This window comes from Phyllopteryx taeniolatus, chromosome 14 (assembly GCF_024500385.1).
Source record: "Phyllopteryx taeniolatus isolate TA_2022b chromosome 14, UOR_Ptae_1.2, whole genome shotgun sequence".
Lineage (NCBI taxonomy): Eukaryota > Metazoa > Chordata > Actinopteri > Syngnathiformes > Syngnathidae > Phyllopteryx > Phyllopteryx taeniolatus.
In genome coordinates this window covers 23,804,656-23,827,424 of record NC_084515.1, presented here as the reverse complement: position 1 = coordinate 23,827,424, position 22,769 = coordinate 23,804,656, and the positions used below count along the sequence as shown (strand labels likewise).

Below are 22,769 nucleotides of genomic sequence, written 5' to 3'. Positions count from 1 at the left end.
CGTCGGAAAACAGTGACACAAGGAAGTCCTCGCTTGGAATTTATACAGCACGTGCGCCAGTTACGAATTGTAATTATATATTTTGAAGTCTCACATACGCCCCATTAAGAGTGTAATATGAAACAAGTAATTATGTTTTGTTTTAGACTATACAGTATTGTATATTCAGTAGGGCCGATTTGTTTCCTGAACGTTCAAAGGCACAGGAATCTCACTTTTTTTTTTTTACTTCACGTCAAAACAACGAAATGTGTACCAATCAATTGACACGTTAATTATAATTACATTTCATAACAAAAAGGTGTGTGTGTGTGTGTTTTGCTTCTAATTACAACCACTACGTTCATTTTAATTGTATAAAAATTGGGTTAGCATGATGAAGACAGTGAGTACTTTATACCATGACACTGCCACTGTATTTTCTTCTTAAAAACATAACAACTGAGGTTTTATTTCACCACGTGTGCTATTACGTTTTTGGGCTGGAGTGGGCCAAGAAAACCCAACTGTATTGCTAATGTCATGCAGAACAGTAGGTTGTTGTTGTTGTTTTTTTTCAAAAGAAAATTTAAGTTTCCAGGCATAAAAGTGTGAACAAATGGGGGGAGGGAATTAAAAAGAAAATAATAATAAAAAAAATTAGCAATCTGATGTTATCCAACATCCTTATTATAAACTCATAAACTACACTACTCACAAAAAAGTTATTGGAAATTTCCAGATGAACCCAAAATGCACTTTAACCTTTACAGGGGAACTTTAATGCACTTTCTCTAAACTTTTGAATGCACGCGGAACTCTTCACGGTTAGTACATTTTGCACATCTCGCTGTTTTTTAACATGGAGCTGAAAGGCTACATTTACAACAGGTGTTTCATCCATTAATGCACCGATTTAATCCCCAAGTTTCATTGTAGTTACTCAAACAGTCATCTTCATCATTCAAATGACATTTTAACATAAGGCCCGAGACATCTATATATTAAAAAACATAAATAAATAAATAAAAAAAAGATCAAATAAAACCAACAGTACCACACCGATAGCAAGGTTTCAAACAGGATGTTTTGAGAGGCAAGTGATCACAGTTGAGCGTTAAATCACAAAGGCAATTAAGTGGAAATCCTTAATTTCCTTCATCCGGATCGAACCCGTTGTGAATTTTGACATTCAGCTCCAGTACATTTTAGGTTCATGTGGAAATGACATTCCAAAAGCCCAGTAACTCAAAAATGTTTGTGAGTAGTGTACCCAGCGGAACTCTACTAGTGTCCAAGAAAAAGGATTTCATATTGGATGCTATTCTAAATTTGCATCAAGGACACAGGAACAAATCTTTTACACATGAAATGTCATAACATAAGAAATAAGAAAACACTCTGGTTACCTTTTGTGGTGAAAAGTACTACCTGTCAACAATACTGTCAATATTGTTTTCAAGTAAACCACACCAACGGGTGCGTGGTGAAAGTGACAAAAATACACACAGACTTGCTTTCACTGTAGTTTGCTGTTATTCATGTCACAGAGAGATCATAAAACAAGAATAGCAACTCATTGTCACCTTTGCACCATAGGACACAACTTACCTGATCTACATGATACAATACGAGCCTCCTTTATTCACTGCCTCAGTAACTGATGCGCCACAGTCCCTTCTCCTTCACACAGTTAAAACATAAACAGTACACCCACACATTGGAATCCCTTGTACGTCATTTACAGAGCTCTATGGACTAAGGTTCCGTGACTCCACAAGGCTGGGAAAGTGGGACACCACTTTACTCAGTATACGCATTCAGTTGTTGTTGTTGTTGTTGAAAACCCCAATTGAGGGTCCTCGATAAGAAAAGGGTATCTACAGCAGGAGGCCCCCTTTTGGTCACAGCTGGGAATGTGATGGGAACTTCTTGATTTGGGAGTGAGCGGAGGAGAACGGCGGGCCGCAAAGTAAGAATGATTGTTTGCCATTTGCAGTGGCTACAGTAGAAGACTGAGGAGAGACGGATTGAAATTTGTCCCTGATGAAAATGAAAGCATGGGTTGCACACCTGCTCGTCTTTCATGGGAGGGGGGGAAGAAATTTGTAATTCATAAAATAAGCAACAAATTTCCAACAATAACTTCATACATAAGGTAAAAATAAATGAGGGATAATGATGCACTTTCAGACAGGGACTGAGTCAAATAAATTGCGGGGAGTGAGTTAGTCTTCTGAGCTAGATGACGAATCAGAGTCCTTCTGTGTGAGGATGACGTCATCTAATAGGCCCTCTTGATCTGAGCTGTCATAGTCTCCTTGGGAAAGGCTGTCGCCCGCCTCAATTTTAACATCAAAGTCCGGACTGGTAAGGAAGTGTTGGGAGGTCTCCAGGTCCTCCTCGTCCATCATGTAAGCTCCGTCCGAGACCAGAGTCTCTTCTTCCACGCCTTCCAAGTAGGGATTTTCTGGCATTGGCTCTGGCATGTGGTGGTGTTGATGATGGTGGTGGTGGTGATGATGGTGGTGGTGGCGGTGTCGACTTTTCTTGGGGATCTCCGAGTATTCAGTCAGCAGTCGATGGAAGAGTGTCTCAGGCAAAAAGCCCTGGTAGAAAGAAATGTAGAATACAGTTCAAATATTGTTGGTACTTGAACTTTGCGGCACTCAACTGGTCTGCAAATGTTTTTCACATTCTTAACAATCATAGGAATTTTCCATTTACATGTTGAAATTTGACTGCTGTAGTCAACCAATGTCGGGCTTTCCTGACAACTTCCAATTCCAGAACACTCAGAGACACGTGGATACGTTACTCCTCCGCACATTTTCGCAAAGACATCAACTTTAGGTGAATGAAAGCATCGTTATATTGTCAAGTGTTCAATCACCCCAATAAGGATAAATGAACCATTAAAAAAATACCAGCGTATTAAGACTAGGGCTGTCAAACAAGTATTTTAACAGTCGACTACCCACCGATTATTTCCGCGAGTAGTCAACTAATCGGATCATATCACTGGTGTCAGACCGAAAGCTCCTGCAGTATAGTATGGAATGGGATGTAATCATTCTGTATACGGTTCAATTTCACAACATAATCATTACTCAAAAATCTTTACTAAAATACGGCTTCATTATTTGTTATTTTAATGTCAGTTGAGAAATGAGCCAGTTGTGAGTTATTTTCCGTGTGCAGGCATTTCCAGTGATGAGAACGTAGCCAAGTAGCATCGATCTTCTATTCAAATATGTGGTTATGACTATTCAAATATGTGGTTATGACATAGCAAACGCATAACCTGTGTGTTGGCTCATGAAATCGTCATCGTTAACCTTAAGCTAATTTGCATGTTTACAACATTAAGCAATTAGCTCACAGACACTGACGCTAATATTAGCTGCTAATTAGCCAAAAAAGCTTATCGCGATGACTGTCCCTCTTTTCAGAAATTGAATCAGCCACATCGTGCAAGTTGCATTCTGTCTTGGAGGTTTTACATCGCATTCCTCTTCAGTATTTTGGGTGAAATGCTCAAATTTTGAGCTTGATTGCTAATGCCGGTTAGCCTGAGTTTCTCCTTGCATGTCACACAGCAAACCCGGATGACCACTACTGTGAATGTGCGTCACCATAAAGACCCACTACTACGCATGCGTCATGGCCAGCAGGAAGACAACAGGCGAGCAAGCTGAGCGGTGAGAGGATTCAAGGACTTTTGAGGAAAAAAAAAAAGTGCAAAAAAAAATATATATATATATATGTCAACTATTGAATTGTTGAGGATTTTGATCATCGATGTCGCCATGACTAATCGACTTATCTTGGCAACCCTAACACCATAGCCCAGAAGTGGGCAAAGTCTGGCAGGCAGGCCACTTACAACCCCATCCCGTTCTTTAACCCGGCCTACCGGGATATCAAGAGAAATGGATTTGTTAGATTAGAGAGATTTATTCATCCCATGAGCGAACTGAGATATTTTAGCATTTTTCTCCCTAAATTGGTTAATAAAATGTATACATTTTGTATTAATTAATCTACAAGCCCAATTCCAATGAAGTTGGGACGTTGTTAAACCTAAATAAAAACAGAATACAATGATTTGCAAATCATGTTCAACCTATATTTAATTGACTACACTATAAAGACAAGCTATTTAATGTTCACACGGATAAACTTTTATTTTTTTTTAGCAAATAATCATTAACTTAGAATTTGATGGCTGCAACACATTCCAAAAAAACTGGGACAGGTGGCAAAATAGACGGAGAAAGATGAGGAATGCTCATTAAACACCTGTTTGGAACATCCCACAGGTGAACAGGCTAATTGGGAACAGGTGGGTGCCATGATTGGGTATAAAAGGAGCTTCCCTGAATTTCTCAGTCATTCGCAAGCAAAGATGGGGCGAGGTTCACCTCTATGTGAACGAGTGCGTGAGAAAATAGTCGAACAGTTTAAGGACAATGTTCCTCAACGTACAATTGCAAGGAATTTAGGGATTTCATCATCTACGGTCCATAATATCATCAAAAGCTTCAGAGAATCTGGAGAAATCTCTGCATGTAAGCAGCACATCCGTAAGTACAACTTGAAACTCGACTATGCAAATCAAAAACCATTCATTCATCAACGACACCCAGAAACGCCGCCGGCTTCTCTGGGGCCGAGCTCATCTAATATGGACCGATGCAAAGAGGAAAAGTGTTCTGTGGGCCGACGAGTCCACATTTCAAATTGTTTTTGGAAATTGTGGACATCGTGTCCTTCGAGCCAAAGAGGAAAAGAACCATCCGGACTGTTATGGAGTTCAAAAGCCAGCATCTGTGATGGTGTGGGGCTGTGTTAGTGCCAATGGCATGAGTAACTTACACACATGTGAAGGCACCATTAATGCTGAAAGGTACATACAGGTTTTGGTGAAACATATGCTGCCATCCAAGCAATGTCTTTTTCATGGACGCCCCTGCTTATTTCAGCAAGACAATGCCAAACCATTTTCTGCAGGTGTTACAACAGCGTGGCGTCGTAGTAAAAGAGTGTGGGTGGGTACTAGACTGGCCTGTCTGCGGTCCAGACCTGTCTCCCATTGAAAATGTGTGGCGCATTATGAAGCGTCAAATACGACAACGGAGACCCCAGACTGTTGAACAGCTGAAGCTGTACATCAAGCAAGAATGGGAAAGAATTCCACCTACAAAGCTTCAACAATTAGTGTCCTCAGTTCCCAAACATTTATTGAATGTTGTTAAAAGAAAAGGTGATGTAACACAGTGGTAAGCATGACCCTGTCCCAGCTTTTTTTGGAACCTGTTGCAGCCATAAAATTCTAAGTTAATGATTATTTGCTAAAAACAATCAAGTTTATCAGTTTGAACATTAAAGATCTTGTCTTTGTAGTGTAATTAATTAAATATAGGTTGATGATTTGCAAATCATTGTATTCTGTTTTTATTTATGTTTAACACAACGTCCCAACTTTATTGGAATTGCGGTCGTAATCAAATAATTATTTCTTTAAATTAAAATGCTTATCCATTTTATTATTTAGTTGGTTAATTCTAATTAAGTAATTATAAATAACTGAAAATGAGAATGTATTATATTGGATTATGAAAATTAACCATTTTACATCCAAATTTCATTTCTTGAATTTTTTTCACCTCACCTATGACTGACCTGTCCCATCTCTTTGTTTAAGAAAAACAAAACAAATATGGTCCTTGAACACAAAGGGTTGCCTACATCTATTATTCAGGAATAACGCTCCAACTACAAGTTTTAGTATTTGTTGTACGTACAGAATTCCGAACTGTTTCCGACCAATCAGGCGCCACAACGAAATCTGCATTTTCCTCCAGATATTCTCTTAGGTCTTGCAGCATCGGACAGAATGCAGCTCCAATCTTAAATTGGAGAAAGAAAAAAAAACATTTGTTGACAGGAAATGTCAAAAGGTCTGAAATAAGTGTGTTAAACCAAAGTGTATTGTATGTCTGACCTTCTTTCCTGTCCTCATGTTAATAAGCTTGACCTTCTCATTGCCTGTCAGGGCTTTATCTGCCCTCCTTCTCCTCTTCCTCTTACTCCTGTTCACAAGAAGCTGAAGGAAAAGTATGTGATCAAAAAGCCATTTGCTTCTCACTTAATCTTTGGAGCCTAGGGGACAACAAAATAAATTGCTGTACCGCTAGCATGTCTCCCTCCACTTCATAATCTGGATTCTCTTTCAGCCAGGTGGGAGGGTCCCGGCGGCGAGGAATACGCTCCAGTGGATCAAGGATGCCATCTGGGTCTGATAACTACAACAGAGAAGGTGGAAAGAAGTTAGCAGACAAAATGTGGTGTGGTCATTGCACCCAACAGATTTTTCCCGCATAAAAGCACATGAACGTTGTACCTCGAGTTCTTTCCGCCGCTTACGGCTGCTCTCGCCACCTGACCCGTTGGGCATCAGTGCCTGCTTGGAGAAGGTCAGCTTCAGCCCCTCCTCCTGGGAAAGTGAGAGAGACATATATTGAGTCATAATAAACACCACCATTGCTGTGTCTATTTTTGGGCCAGTCGGATAATCTCAATATATAAATTTAAATGTTCCGTTCAAACACACACAGTTTGTAAACACTTTTTCAACACGTCAAACAGTGTTGATCAAATGTGACCTTTTCCAAAGATGATAAACAATACGAGATCCTAAAGGTTTGGTGTACAATTACCTTGAGGAGTTTGACAGTGAATTCTCCATCCTCTCCTTCTCCTCCGGGTATAGTGAGGGGTTTGCGGCCCGCCCGAACGTAGGTCATCTCGTCTCTCTGCAGCTCTGCGCTTTGGTTGACATGAGCCTCAGATACGTAGCGCCGCCCCGATGGCCAATGACCAGTAAGCACCAGTGTACACAAACTGTCCAAGCGGTTGATCAACACGCGGTCCTGAGTTTAAATGAGAGGCGTTAATTAAACGTTTCCAATGAGCGAATCAACAAGTATATATTTACATATAGTTGACCTCCAGAAGTTGATTTGCTTTGATTGAATTTGTTTTAAAATGTCTTTGATAAAACTCTCTTTTTAAATGGTTTATGCCCCAGGGGTCCGTTGTACGATCATTCTAATATTTTTAAAAAGAAGACCTGTTTACCTTTGGCCATTCTACTCTGACAGGATTCGTGGGAGGAATGCCATCCTGAGACAAGGCTATCGAGAGTAAACCATTCTCTTCATCGACATCGCACGCCTTCACACCTGCTAAGAAAACAAATAGGAAAGTCTCATAATGTGTTGACGACTGTGCATTGTTGTTGTCAAATACCAACTGACCTCCATCCACTTCTTCTTCACTATCACCGCTCTCATCGCTGCTACCTGATTGATCGGACGACGACGAACCTGAATCAGAATCAGAATCAGAACCACCCTCTTGACCGCCTTTGTTTCCTCCCTTGTTTTTGTTCATCTTGAAGCTCCAGCTCTGCCCTTGTGCCTTGCCATCATGGTGACTCAAAGGTGTACTTTGCAGGTGAGCACTAATTTCACCACCCAGCAAACTAATGTCCACTTCTTGTCCATCCTCCTTCACACCAGAGACCTCTGCGATGGACTTTGGCTGGTTGAGGTGCATGATGGGTTGTGACTGGGGTGGAGGCAGGGCTTGCTGGTTCTGAATGAATTCATCTCGAGCCGCAGTGAAGGTAAACTGCGGGTCTGAGAAGACGGAGAGCTCAGTGCGGCTGACACCGTGCACGGCGGCGCCGAGCATCAACTGACGGTCGTGGTCTGGGATGCTCCACCAGGTGGGCAGCTCAGAGGTGCGCGGGGCCAGCAGCAGACGCTCTTCTAGGGAAGGGTGCGGAAGAACTCGCTCACGGAGACGACGGAGGAGGCTAATGCGATAAAGAGTGCGGGAAGCTCGCTCCTCTGTGATGGGGGCCACAGTCTGGGGAAGTGGTGGCAGATCTAGGGAAAGTTCAGAACAGTAAAAGGTTTGTGATCAACCACAATCAGCCAGAACAAAACCCACTGGGTATATGAATCTAAAATGATTTGTGCAATGGATTTTTTGTGTGTAAGTAATATGAATCTGATTCACAACTTGGAGTGTATGGCAGTCGCTGCATAACAAGTAGCAACTTTACTAGTTTAACTTCATTTCCCTGCGATTGGCTGGCAACCAGTTCAGGGTGTACGCCGCCTCCTGCCCGATGATAGCTGGGATAGGCTCCAGCACTCCCGCGAGACCCTTGTGGGGATAAGCGGCTCAGAAAATGAATGCATGGACTACACTTCTCAGTCATGTGGTTGTTTTCAACCTCAACAATTCCAGCGTAGGTCTAAATGCTTAATGCTTCTATTCCGTTTGACGTTTCACATACCGCTCTTCCTGCTGACGCTGGCCTTAGACCGTTTATAAAAAGATGCCTGCGAATTGTCTGATAACGCAGCGCAGTGAGGTGGAAAGGGCACAGCTGGATAAAATTGCAGAAGAGAGCGCTAAGCTGTGTACATCTCTTGAAGCCCCGTGGCCATAATTAAAGAATTCATGTTACTCAGAGTCCTCACAGAACAGTTCTAAGTTCCGTTGTTTATTGTGCAACCCCAATATCCAGGAACTCCAACAAGTTTAATGACACAATTGTTCATAAAACCTAACTGATCGTCTCACATTTTAACTCATCACTAGATCGCAATGACTTGGAATTAATGTAGTTTAACTACTTTTGTCATTTTATTGTAGCTTAGCTGGCTACATTCCTCTGGTGGGTTAGCTTCGGTCATTGAATAGTGAGTAGAATAACTTGTAGCTTAGCTCACCACAATTTCCGAGTAGCTTGACCAATACCGGCAATGTTTGAGTAGTTACTTGAGAATGTTGAAAATGCTACGTTTTGGGGGGGCCTGTGCAATAAAATTTGTGTATTTGAGTATTGTGGAGTGGCAGTAGTTACCCTCATCCCGGCCAGGACGCAGGTGACATACTCTCCGGCACATGGCTACAAAAGAGCGGAAGTATCGACTAAGGCTTTCATCAGTTTTTTTATCCAGGCGTGCAAATGTGCGGAATCGCGTCCACTCATAATCTGGTTCTTCGCCCTCAACAAGGCCCGCCTCCTTTTTCATTCTTTCCACACCAAAAGTTGAGACAACACGGTAGAAGTCACATTCCTCCCGGCGTGTCCACCTGCAGAAAGATGCAAATAAAATTGGGTGATTTTTATTGAAGTGAAACTGACTTGTGCAGTAGAAGTGAAGATCAAAAGGCCTCTTGAAAAAGATGTTCGCTTCGAAAAACACACGATAATACTTTACCTTTGTTGTCGCTCTTGCCGTGCTATCTCCTTCAGCTTGCTAGCTTGCTCACACCTTCTGCGTCTACGGTCGCCCTTTGCCTCTGCTTCAATTTTCAGCTGTTCCTGCCTGTAGCTGCGCTGGTAAGCCGTGACCAACCGCCGCAAGCGCGCTGTAAGTGATGAACTGGAGGGCCAATCGCATCCGCTCTGGTTCTGGTTAGAAACGCTATCTGTTATCCCCGGAACGACCTTGTCTTCAACAGACATATCCTCCAGCTTCATACCGTCAGGCTAGTTGATGGGAGCGTTAAAGGACAATGCGTGAGACTTTTGATACACTGTTTCAGAGCTATGATGATGTAATGCTCAGAAGTATACCTCATCGTAAGAATCTTTGGGGAGTCTTGATGCGGGCTTGAACTCTGGGTCCTCTGAGTATTTATCATAATCACCTCTGTGTAAAACGGTAAAAAGCACGTGAGACATTACTTGAGTCATCAATATTTTATCACCTGCTCATATGCCGTTATGGCCAGCCAGATATCAAAACAGATAAGACTCACTCATCTCCCAGCTCGCCATCAGCAGTGTGTTGCTCGGCATCGATAGCCTTGTCATCTGGGCGGCCCACCCGCTCCAGGAAACAGAGACGAGGATCGGCACGCATGGTTGTGTACATCTCATAACCTGGTAACAAGAGTGACGCTTAGTTAGTAAGTACAAACTTGCTCCATCTCATGGGAGCGGCAGTAGTGAGCCTGGCCACAAAGGGATGAATCAGCGCAGGAAAGACTTATTGTTCTCCGGAATTTTCTTACCATGTTTAAACACACCAGCCAGCAGAGAGCGGTCTGCCTCACCATCCCACCATCCTGCAGGCACCTCTTGCTGCTCCATCTCTGGCATCCAGATATCAACATCTCTGGGGGCGGGAGATAATATTAATAATACATTTTAGTCCCCAGTGTATCTCAGATTACTTCTTGCATTGGAGCATATGCAAACCGCTGAATTGAATACCTGATGTCAGCCCCTTTCAGGACAGACTCAGCATGTTCGCCGATCACTTCCTGCTTCAGATAGTAGAGCATACGGACCCTCAGCAACACCCTAAGTGAGAAGAGACGTCATATAGACACAGCGCAGGTGTACACATATGCAGAAAAACAACTTATGCTTCACTAACTTGTTGCACTGATGTTTAAGGTGTTTGCGGTAACTGTCATCAAGCAGCAGTGTGTCTGGATTGTACTTGCGGATCCACTCCACCTTCTGCACATCAAATGTGCTCTGAGTTTTTACCCTCTTACCTTTTCTGCCTCTGGGGACAGGGATGGAAAGGCCTGAGGAGAAAAGAAGAAGTAAACTCAACCAAGGTGAGAATTTCTGTGCCTCAAACAAAACACCCCTTGAGCTTGCCCACATATGTTACATTACATGCCAGTTGAAAGGTGAAGCCATGAACATGTTCCTACCAGAGTGGTTGAGCAGTGTTTGGGGTTCACGTCCATTCTCCGGTGGCGTGATGAGTTCCCAGATAAAACTCTTAATGTTCTCATCACCGCGATAGTGGAGGAGACAAAATACCAGGATGACACGGCAGATTGTCTCCACGTCGCGCTCACTCAAGCGCCGCTTACATCTGGCATGAGAGAGGATGTCCCTCCACCGGCCCCAACTGGAAAACATTGGAATAAAAGTGGGTGTGATTTTTTTTTGTTTTTTTGGGGGGGCTTTTAAAAGCCAATATAATCCAATTTAGTCACAAATAACAGTGACGGCTCAGATCGCAACTGCTAAATCTTCCTGTAAAAGATAACATTAAGCTTGAGAAAACTAGTTTAGCATACAATTCTATCTACCCATAGACAAGCAGATGTTTTTCCACACGGAAACAGTCAGTGCGACCGTAACCCACTCCACTGTGACGGTCGGCACGCCGGGAAGAACGAGAGTGCCTGGAATTGGCAGGTGGGTACTCTTCGTCACTGTCCACATCAGATAGTTCTGCGCCTTCCCCTCGCAGAGTGGAATACTGGCGGGTCTGCTTGCGCACTCTGGGAGTGTCAATAACGAGTGTGTTCTAAGGGGGAGAGAATCAATTCAGTATTATTTTTCGCAAATTGCAGGGATATAAGAAGTGCAAAACAACCTTTAAAAGTGAAAAATCATTTTACCTTTCTGTTGATCGTGTCCATGTCTATGTCTGCTTTCTTGGCCCACTTTTCCCAGAATTCCGGGTCATCGAGGGCGATGTCATTACGGTTCTCAGAGGCCACAAAGCTGGCCTTTGAGAAGGTGGAGCCCTTGCCCTCGCTCTCTATGGTGATGGTGGTGGCTCTTCGCTGGAGGATCTGGTCAATGTCTTCCTCACAGAAGCGACTACCCTCGTCGTTCTCGTCCATGATGGCGGCGTAAGCTCCTTTCCTCAGCAAGTCCTCAATCTCCTTCTTAGAAAACTGCTGGATCTGTTAGAAGTAACACAAAAACATTTTGACTGATTTAAAAACACTATGGAAAATGTGTAACAAACTATCCATAATATAAATTGTAGGTGACTGATCAGCGAGCAGATTGTTTTCTTACCCCGTTAACATTACTGTCTTTGTTGCCACTCATGCTTTGCAGGACGGCACGGTCGAGACCCAGCTTCAAACTTGCTTTATCCAGCATCTCCCTCTCATACGAATTCCTTGTGATCAGACGGTAGACCTTGACTGCCTTTGACTGGCCAATACGATGACATCGAGCTTGTGCCTGAGGAAGTTTACAAATAAAAATCAATCAACAGAATAAAGGAAATGGTGGCATTACGGTGGGAGGTCAAAGCACCGATTCGCAAAAGGAAAGAACTCCGAAGACTGATAACGTTTGATTGGACAGCAGATCAGAGTTGCATATGTACCTGGAGGTCATTCTGAGGGTTCCAGTCTGAGTCGAATATGACACAGGTGTCTGCAGCAGTGAGGTTAATACCCAAGCCGCCAGCTCGAGTGCACAGCAGAAAGACGAAGCGGTCCGAGTCAGGCTTGCTAAAGCGATCGATGGCAGCCTGTCGTAAATTGCCACGCACTCGGCCATCAATCCGCTCATAAAGGTATCTATAAAGATGTGTCAATAACTTGAAAAGAAATATACGTGGAACAAACGGGCTGAAGAAAATAAGGCAAGGTGTCCTACCTCTTGTTGATGAGGTAGTCCTCCAGAATGTCTAAGCAGCGCACCATTTGGGAGAATATGAGGACTTTGTGACCACCAGCCTTGAGACGTGGCAGCAGCTTGTCTAGCAAGACGAGCTTTCCAGCTGAGCGAATTAGCGCCTGCAAATGGAAGTCTGGGGCCAGAGGGTCATACACCTGCCGCAACTCTGCTACAATCTTCTCCTCCGCACCTTGTTAAGACAGACAAGACACGTTGGTTGTAAGTATTAAAAAAAATATTTAAAAAAAAATAAAGTCAGGTGAATTTGTTTCAAACATGCAATACCATTGATGAGGTAAGGGTGGTTGCAGCACTTGCGCAGCTCCATCATCGTGTTGAGCAGGTTGGGGACATTGCTGTTACTGTTTGCTCCTAAACTGAGAAAACTGAAGTTCCTCTCCAGGATAGCCCGGTAGTACTTCTTCTGAACATCCGTCAACTCAACCTTAAAGTAAGAATACAAGAGTCGTTTAACATTTTAACTCTTGACAATAAAAGGTAGACTGACGCTATTGCAAATTGTTTGGTTTTTTTAATCGTGTAAAATGTTCATCATGCATTAAAGAACATTTACTAACCTCAATGATTGTCTCCTGTTTGGGTGCCAAATTCTTCTCGACATCTTCTTTGAGCCTTCGCAACATCATCGGCTTCAATATAGCTTGCAGCTTCTGAACCTGGGGGGGGTGTGAAAAAATGAAAAGGAAAATAGAACTTGCTCAGTCACAGCCAAATTTAAAATAGTTAATGACTGTGTCATATTTTGCACCTGTTCCTCAGTTTTGAGGTCTCCAAATTCCCTCAGGAATTCAATTTCAGAGGGGAACTGGGCAGGCTCCAGGAAATGAAGCAAGCTGAAGAGTTCCTCCACAGTATTCTGCAGAGGCGTGCCAGTCAACAACACCTTGTGTTCCTTGGGGGGGGGGGGGCAAAAGCAATAAGGTGAGTCCCAAGTCAAAGACACTAACTCTCTGCGTTCTGCATAAGAGAGTTTTATTCTGAAATATTCTACTTGGGTCAACTAACCAGGTCCAACATTTTCAAACTGTCCAACAGCTTGCAGTTACGATTCTTTAGGCGATGCGCCTCATCAATAATCACACAACGCCAGGATATCTCCCTCAGCTCAGGGCAGTCAGACAACACCATCTCAAAAGTTGTGATCAGGGCATCAAATTTGTACGCACCTGGAATTAAATGTTCCTGCGCACACAATTGTGACATGAATCAGATATGTTCAATTTCAGTCATATTAACTACCGTCAAGCCCACCTTGTCATCTTTGCAGTACATCTCATACTGTTGGATCATCTGCCTGCTTGCCAGGCTGCCGTGGTAGACGATGGCATTCATATTGGTCCATGTGGAGAACTCCCTCTCCCAGTTGGTGATGGTGGAGAGGGGAGCAATCACCAGGAAAGGGCCCTGTATCCCAGTAGCATAAATCTCAGACAGCAGAGTGATTGACTGGATTGTCTTCCCGAGACCCATTTCATCTGCCAGGATACAGTTTTGCCTGAGACACAAGGCGTGATCAGAGGAAAAGAAAAGAAGTTATAGGATAGTTCCTAATTTCCTTCACAGTGGGGAAATGGAAGTATAAGTTCCCTTAAGGGTACTTATTCAAGTCAGTTGAAAGGGGAGTCCAAGCAAATCTTCTCACTAGGGCTGCACGATATTGGGGGGGAATGACATAAGGGTGTGTCGTATAAACGGTCTAATCAGTAGAAGGTATACAGTTGGACAAAAGGTATCCGACCAATCGCGATAAAGCTTATTGATGACGTCGCCGTAGCCGTCTCAGTATTAAAATGGCTGTTCTGTTCTGAGAAAAAAAAAAAGCCGTCCATAGATCAGCTGGTTCGCACCGGAGAACAAGGCACATTTGGTGGGTTTATGAAAGTATTATCATCACTGAAGGAGGACAGGAAGTAATTCATGTAAGAAAGAAAAACACATCACTACCTAGTTTCCAGAATCATGATATCTAATATCATAATATATTGCAAATCAAAATCATTAAGTCATTTGTGATGAAAGCAAATGTGGTCGTTATCAATAAGTCCCACTTGTTAAGCTTAATTTCTACGATTCAAAGGTTTCGACGAGCTTCGGGTTTCTTTGGTGTGCTGTCTCCCATCTTATCCTCCCTCCGTGGTGAGTGTAGTTTATTTGCGGAAATGCATACCACGCACGAAGCATTCCACCTCGGATGCCGAACAGCGACAATAGGGACGGTGCAGTTTGGACTAGCCGCTAGCATAATGACAGTAAAGCCACGCGGTTCCCACAATTCATTGCAACATACAAATTGGAATTATTGCTGGTATAAAGACTTTCATTTTTTGTTGTTAATGTGTGTTTATGTTCCCACTGGTTGAATGTGTATCTTATTGAACCGTCACATTTATGGTTCATGGTGCAAGACTATGTCATTATCCAAGCGTGACGAGGCTGTGTGCAGAATACTGACGTCCCAGTCAATTCAACCACTTAGTCAGCAAATCCGAACGGGCATTGCTTCTTAATAGCAAATACTGCTTAACTATTTAGCGTGCGAGTTAGCAATAACAAATATGTTATTTTGGCCGTTTTGTTTTGGTGACTAGTCTTTTGGTCCAAAACCCAAAAATTCCCCATCGAGCTATTTTCGGCCAAAACATTTCGGCCGCTGAAATTTCAGTGCAATAAATACAATAAAGTATAAATTACGCGATATGCAGTGAAGTTTGGTGTGTATGTTTTTTATTTTTTTTATTTTTTAAATTGCCGTTTTTATATTTGCTACACTCCATAAGAGATAGTTTCTCCTCGGTTTGTGTGGCATTATTTATTTTATGCAGACTTGCTTTTTAACTTATTTTGTTGACGCACATGCACTCGTCATGTTTTACTCCCTTTATGGTCAACGCAGACACTGTTGGCTTGTTTATTTTGTATATTTTTAAATAAATCTGACAATACACTTCCCTAAATAATGTGCTCTGAAAGGCACTTCACATGTGTTCATGTTTAAATGAATGACGTTCATGTTTTTCCAATGCTAAAAAACATAATGTGCATTGTTTGATGTCTGGACGTAATGACAATAAGATGTGGCTCCCAGAGCGAGAAGAGTTGAGAACCACTGCCCCGACCATATAAGCGATGACTTCTATCATACACTGAGATTGTTGTTGTGAATTACTGAATTTCAACAAGCTTAACATGGTCATTCAACGTCTGATGGGTGTGATTACATACCTGTTGTACCAGTTAAAGAGCAGCCAGTTGACACCCTCTAGTTGATACTCTCTAAGAGCGTTGCCGTTCTTGTACTCTCTCGTCTCCTCCAACTTCTTCCATGAGCCGGCCTGTGGCCGCATCTGCAGAAGAGGACAGCGTGAGCAAATCACAGCATGTCAATTTACACACAGCCTCCTGTTAAGTCTTTTTGACGTTCGCAAATGACTGCAACCGAGAAGGAAAACGAGATGCAAAGCATTCGTACTTTGACATGACTGACATTAAGTTAACAAGCGAAACAAACGTCAATCGAGACTCTTGATATCTTGCACTTTAGTCCTTACAGTTCTCTTGAGGCGAGGTTGCCGGTTTTGGATTTTGTTGAAGTCTTCGACCTTGCCCTCGTCTACGTCCTCATTCAACTCCCAGGTTGCATCTTCATAAGGCAGAGAGCACCACTTAATCAAGTAATATATCACAGCCTAGGGGGGGTGGAGGAGAGTATCAAATGTTAGTAACAAATGCAAATAATGTACTTTCTCTCGGTCAAAATATTCACATTTATTCTAGTTCTTTCTACCTCGCCATTGTCTTTGTCTATACTGTGCGACACATCCAGAATCCTGTCCACTTCCACGTAGTCTGGATTAAAGAGCTCCTCCTCCTGAAGAATACAACAGAATCAAACACAGCACAGTCATTTCAATGCAACGACAGCGCCATAAGCGGCAGCCAAGCTGCAACTAAAGATTACATTTCTCCTCTAACCTCATGGAAAAAATGCCTCATCTGCGCATGTTTGGTCTTGAATCTTTTGATCTTTTGATGAATCCTCTTGTCTTTCTCGAGCTGCCCCATGCTGGCCCATTCACAGTGTAAGTATGAACTGGGAACAAGAAAGTGAGATTGTACGCATTGCGTTGTATTCTATTCATACACTCAAACTAAAGGTTGCCTTTTAAATGGTCAAGCTTGTAAGACTTACTAGTTCTTGTATTTTACAAAGAATTCCTCCACATTGGAGTACTGGCCTGGGGATACCTAGAAGACAACGGTATGTTTTACAAATTTTAAAAACAGTAAATTATAAATTGGGCAATGAATAAGAAGTAATTGCATAAAGGCCTACTTCTTTCTTTGTTACACGCATGGAAAGGACTTTATCTACAATGGCAGCATCTTCCTCACTTGGGTTTTCCTGGATGACAAGTCAATAATGAAACAATCCAATGAAGAAAAATACTTTTTTTTTGTCTTCCCTCATCTCAAAAGTGAATGTTCAACACACCACAAAGAACTGCATGCCAGGCAGTCCGTCACCATGTAACTCAATTTCCTGGTGGATGTGTGCCGCTGCAGGTGCTGCGCTGATGGAGGCCACAGCCGCCGTGGTCGTCGTAACATCAACATCCTCCTGCTCGTCCTCGTCGTCTGTTATCTTAATGTCCAGGTCTTCTGTGTACTTCTTCCTGTTCACCACGCGATTAGAGCGCCTCTTCTGGACAGCGGAATTAGTCGGGTTCATTATGAGTAGTTGTACATAAACAGCGGATGAAAACAAACGCGTCAACAAATTCTACACTATAATGGAATTACATGGAAAAACAAACTTTAAGGCCCGCTTCGAAAAGATGTCACACCGAGTAAGTACATTTGTGACTCAGCTGAGACAAGATCACTATTACAGTATTCATACTTTTATGATATTTTAGTTTCCTGGGTTACCGTGAGGTTTTTCGAAGTGAAATACCGATGCTAATCATGCATAAATGATGATGGAAATTCACTCTAAAAACTTCAACTTTATGTTACTAGAATCATTGCTATATGCTCCGAGTCGCCGTTTTGGCTCTAAACACCACCGCAATGGATTTGAAATTAAACCAACAAGATGTACTTTAACCGCAGACTTTCAGCTTCAATTTGAGGGGATTTACATCCAAATCAGGTAAACGGTATAGGAATAACAACCGTTCGTGTTCATGCCTCCCACTTGTTAAATTCTAACTCGCATTGCATATCATCGGGTGACGCAAAGTTTCCGCGGTAATCCAAACACCTCCATCGGGAAGCTAGATTTCCAGCGAGTTGTTGGCTACACAGGCATCTGTTATATCAAACTGACATCTTGTGTCGGAGAGAAAAAGATGCGGTAAGACCATCGTGAACCTACTACTTCTACAGAGTCTGTATCTCTTCTCTCCAACGCAAGACGTCTAGTGACGCGGCCCGCAGCAATATGATTGGCCACTGCATCGCCGGAAGGGTGTGACACGGATAACGGGTGCGCGCCTCCATCTTGGCTAACTTGCTACTTCGGTCTGGAGTGAACACACTGCTTCGCGTCATTGGTAAATGAGAAAGGAAGAAAAAAAAAAAGCGTTATGAACGGAACGGAACACATGGACTGAACTGAAACAGTCGAACCGAACCGTTTGGATGGTTTTCAAAAACCCGTTTCGCCCCCCCAGTGAACATGTCTTCTTACCATGATCAAGTCTTCTTCCAGCGCAGCAGGTGAGGCAGGACTCAACTCCCCATCTGAATGATCAGAGGACGGATTCCTTTTTCTTTTCTTCGCCCCCACAAGAGTAATAGTACTAAGAGAGGAACAGGAAATCAAAACACATCAGCAACTCTTATCCAAAGATCAAGTTCGTGTGCAGAAAACACAACGTTTTCCAGCATGCATCTCTTACTTTGTCTTGGTTTTGCTTTTGCTCTTAATGCCAGCAGCAGGTATGGTGGTGCCTCCAGCATCACCAACTGCCCCTCCTGCTAGTTTGGCTTTGCCTTTTTTGTCAACTCCACCTGCACTTTTAGATGGCGTTCCTGCAACTAAAGGACTTTTCTTCTTGCTCCCTCCCCCGCTGGTCTTTTTCTTTGCCGATGAGACGACGGTCACAGTGCCTCCGATTTCTGGCGAGGTCTGTGTGGATGGAAGCTCGTCCTGGTTGAGGACGCGGGGTAAGTTCTTCTCCCCGCGTGCTTTCGCCCTGGCTATAGCTTCAGCCACAATTCGATTCGCCTTCTCTTGCTTGCACAGGATCTCCACCCGTCGCACGGAGGAACAATCGCCAGGGACCTTGGTGATGCGGATAGCCTGTGACGCCGTGGTGGTTGTACTGGAAGGGCCTGCTGTTGAAGCGTTGACAACCTTCAACACTGAGACAGCCCCGCCGGCTGTAGATGCTGAGCTCGTCTGTGTCGGAGAAGACATGAAATTATTATTCCGTCACATCAAAAATACTTAACCACAAGGTGCAGAAAACGACTACCTGTGGCTGCAGAAGCATTTTGAGAGGCACTGCAACTCTCTGCCCCCCTTGGCTTTGGGAAATCTGCAGTACCTGCGGGCTGCCAGTACCGCCAGCTCCCGACACCAACTGGTACTGAAAGGTTACACACGTAAGTCACGAACTGCTTGTCGACTGTCACGCTGACATCATTATTACAATATCTGTCTCACCTTAACTCCTCCTTGCTGGTTTGGCTGCTGTTGCACCTGCAGCTGGATAGTAAGAACTTTGGGCTGACCACCTGCCTGCCCCGTAGCCCGGGCCTGGGTCAAGGCTGCGAGCTGGCTTCCCTGGAGGACCAGCTTACCCCCAGGGAGCTGTCCCAGGACCAGTCTAGTCGGAGCTTGAACCTGCTGTTGACCTCCTTGGCCTGTTTGAACCTGCGTGACCTGTGGTTGGGCTACGACAGTTTGACCCATTGACGTAGCAGTAGCAGCCTGCGAGGGCTGCTGGAGAACCAGAGTGATTCGCTTGGCTTCACTACCCTAGAGCCACAAACAGAACTCATTAGTCTCGTTCTGATCACGAGCAAACAGGCCACGTATATGGCTCCACCCACAAAAGCAAACCAGTTCAAGCATTATTTGACAGTGTGACTGTAAGGAGCACTTACTGGGGTTTGGGCCTGCATGGCTGGCTGGAGTTGCACCTGGTTTTGAGCTTGGATTTGGATCTGAGCAGGCTGGCTCTGGGGCTGAACTTGCACTTGAGCTTGGACTTGGGCCATCTGTGTTTGAGCTGGTATCTGCACTTGAACCTGCTGGCCTTGCTGGGGCATGGAGGTGAGCAGCAGCTGTTTCACTGGCCCGTTTGGCGACTGCAGCAGCCTCTGCACTCCCGCAGCACTGACCTTTACTTGAGTTTGTGCTGTGGTCGCTTGGTTCAAGACCGCTCCTCCTTGTAATATGGGCATGCCTGGTTTAAGCGGTGAGCCGGACACCAAACGGATGACCTTGCCACCCGCCTGGCCTGTGGCGCCTGATACAGTCTGCAGGACCTGGGCTTGTCCCTGGGGACCTTTAAGAATGACAATTTTCCCTCCCGCCTGCTGCGTGATGGCAGATAGTTGCTGCGGAGTAAGCTGCTGAGCGAGCTGTGCGAGCTGCTGGGCGGCAGTGGTGGTGGCGGCTGGAAGGCTAGAAACAGTTAGCGGTGAGTTAAGCAGGACAGTGCTACTGGTGACCACATTGGTATTGCTTGCAATGGGTACTGTGGCATGGGCTTGAACTTGAGGTACAGTACCAACAGCAGCAGGAGCCTGGGCTAGCGTGGGAACGGCAGCTAAAGAAACAGTCTGAGCGGCCGCCGCCGTCTGCTGTGTAGGAGTTGGAATGGAGACCTGTTCAGGTATGGTGGCGGCTGCTACAGGAACACAAATGCCAGCGTCCACTGGAAGCTCTGGTGCGGGCTCTGGCTCCACTGGCGCGTCCACCTGACCCAACGCCAGCTTAAGAGCCTCTTCCACTGGGTCTGATGAACCCTGAGAAAAGGAGTCATCCGGGAGGGCATCCAGGTTAAACAGGGGTGTGTCCTCAAAGAGGTCCATTATAGGGTCTGCCATCTTGCCCCCTCCACACGGGGGAGATGGGCACAATGTTAGAGACGCTCCGAGATGAAGGCTAAATTGTAATCGTCCAGTTTTTCAAAATGTCAAAGAAAATAGCTGTAGATGAGAGAGAAAAGGGACAATCACACCAATTCATCAGGATTTTAACATTTGCTATGTGATTCCAGGTTAATAAATGAACTTGTAATACACGAATAAAGCCACCCCTTGGTTTCTCTTCTCTTCGGTATATTAGACTTCGAGATTTGACGACACAACAAATATCCACATTTCAGTCGGATGCATACAGTGGACAGCAGCGAAATAGTGAAAATAATTGCATTGAAAAAAAACATATATTTCTATTTTTAAAACTCAAACAATTCTTCAACAAGCAAGGTTAACTGTCAATAAGTGTTTTCGGTTGGTTCGCCCACACAAAAAAAAAAAAGAATATATAAATAGTATAGTAAAGTACAGTATTCCGGGGTCCCATGAAAACAATAAATGATCTCACAGTACAAACGTTGCCTAATTTGCCTAAAAAGGACAACAACATTAAAATCTCTTTTAGCGCACAATTTTGGATATTTATTTTCTTACGACGATCTTGGTGCGGTTATATATTTGCATCTTCTTGTTTGTCTATGCCTGGACCTCGAGTCTGTAACAACAATTACAATTTGCCATCGATGACGAACGGCCCTTTACAATTTAGTTCTCATTTGTTGAATTTACAACCAGAGTGTGGTTTAAAATCGTACACGCAGTCGTGCTCATAAGTTTCAATAGCATGGGAGATGACTGCAATTCTTAAAAAGAAAAACAAGAGTGATGAGGCACAACGTTACATTAATTTGAATGGGATTCAAATTAAAAGTGTAAGGCGTTTCAGAATAGCAAATAACAACAGCAAAACGTTCAGTTCTCTTTCCCCCAACAACAACAAAAAAAAAAAATAGCCAATGTTGAATTAACTCTGCCAGGATGTTTAACTTTTGAACTGTATTAAGTCACGAGCAGTTGACATCATTTGATATCAAAATAAAGACTGCGCTGGCAAGCATTGAGTAATTGGGAATAGTGTGCATTTAAGTAAGGCGAGGAGGCAGTGATGGAGCGGTAGGATGCTTTTCTCTGCCTCACAAAACCGTCGGTTAGCATTAGCTCCCCACCGTCAAGATGTGCCTATTACCAAAGCGTGTGAGCAAGCACTCCTTTATAGTCCCTCCTAAATCACCCCCGCGTTGAATGTTTTTTTCGGGGCGCAATTGGCTGACTGCTGGGTCAATTACAAGCGGGCGTCCGGTCAACCGGACTCCCTTCAATCTCGTCAACAACAAACCCGACCAAACCAAAGCAACGTGCCACAATAACCATTACCCGTCAACGTTCTGAGAACGGGTTAGGCCGCAATACTCTTTCACTTAGTCTGCGTCCATTTTGCAGTCAAATAGCGGAAAATATTCATCGAGTCCGCCGCCCCGAGGCTCGCGGTAATAATTCGGGGCGCTAAATGTACCTTTGCATCGACACACATGGCTTTCTCCGTCTCACAACACAGTCCGATTACAGGAAACGGCTAGGGGAGAGCAGGAACTAACATTCTTGCCAGAGAACCCGTACAAAGCCTGCCTCGCCGATGCTCCCAGGCTACGATTGGTCAATTGTCTTCCGAGCCGGAAGCGTGCGACGATCTCATTGGTTTGGACACTCGTCACTCAAGTCGTGGCCGCCGTTAGGCGGGATGTCAGCGAGTTGGGTTGAGGAACAATAAATGCGGCCTAGCTCAGCTCATTTGACTGAGTGGTCTTCGGAACTGCCGTTTTACTGGCCTCGATGCTGATGCGAGAGTGCGCTGCCAGTGAGGCGATATCCATCGAAACATCTCGTGTTTTACACACATCCACACTACAACAGGGAATTATAGCGGGAATGCCCATTTTAATGATACGTCTCTTTATCAGCGTTTTTTTTTAATACAAGCTGCTTACTTTGATCGGTCAAAGAAGACCCCGTGTCATATTGCAGTTATTTTGTTGAAATATAACACATATATAGACTCTGACTTTGACGGACTCTTATACCAAACGATGACATTTGACCTTGTGTTTATCGGGGTACCAGGCAGTGAAGTGATGCTACAGTTTCATCGCTGCGTGGGTAATTGGGGAGGGGGGGGAGGTTAGCGCCCCCTAGTGACGTAATGCAGACAAACAACCATTATTGG

The 22,769-nt window shown here is 44.0% G+C and overlaps 1 protein-coding gene across 2 annotated transcripts; it reads right to left on the bottom strand.

Annotated features, from left to right (window-relative positions):
• Positions 1-1,496: 1,496 nt before the first annotated feature.
• Positions 1,497-22,199, bottom strand: chd8 (chromodomain helicase DNA binding protein 8). Of its 2 annotated transcripts, none has more exons than XM_061798384.1 (39): positions 22,062-22,199; positions 19,607-20,656; positions 19,164-19,478; positions 18,973-19,086; positions 18,394-18,896; positions 18,183-18,294; positions 16,983-17,192; positions 16,824-16,892; positions 16,680-16,735; positions 16,463-16,580; positions 16,275-16,358; positions 16,039-16,176; positions 15,713-15,834; positions 13,742-13,985; positions 13,496-13,672; positions 13,239-13,382; positions 13,048-13,146; positions 12,755-12,914; positions 12,449-12,659; positions 12,174-12,369; positions 11,855-12,025; positions 11,446-11,736; positions 11,131-11,351; positions 10,744-10,946; positions 10,455-10,611; positions 10,289-10,378; positions 10,087-10,190; positions 9,832-9,955; positions 9,647-9,722; positions 9,288-9,559; positions 8,927-9,159; positions 7,302-7,937; positions 7,123-7,229; positions 6,702-6,914; positions 6,386-6,478; positions 6,174-6,287; positions 5,987-6,088; positions 5,787-5,891; positions 1,497-2,588 (listed from the first exon to the last, which is right to left on the bottom strand). In XM_061798384.1, exons 2-39 carry the CDS (start codon positions 20,552-20,554, stop codon positions 2,208-2,210), a joined length of 7,713 nt encoding a protein of 2,570 aa, XP_061654368.1. In that variant the 5' UTR covers positions 20,555-20,656; positions 22,062-22,199; the 3' UTR covers positions 1,497-2,207. The 2 variants fall into 2 exon arrangements, with proteins under 2 accessions (XP_061654368.1, XP_061654369.1); XM_061798385.1 differs by having other exon boundaries at positions 7,123-7,226.
• Between the last annotated feature and the right edge of the window lie 570 nt (positions 22,200-22,769).

Coding starts and splice junctions, on each gene's coding strand:
- chd8 (XM_061798384.1), bottom strand. CDS start 20,554: ATGGCAGACCCTATAATGGACCTCTTTGAGGACACACCCCTGTTTAAC. Junction 10,947..11,130: donor AAACATCTGCTTGTCTATGG/GTAGATAGAATT, acceptor AATGTTTTCCAG/TTGGGGCCGGTGGAGGGACA. Junction 6,479..6,701: donor TCACTGTCAAACTCCTCAAG/GTAATTGTACAC, acceptor TCACTTTCCCAG/GAGGAGGGGCTGAAGCTGAC.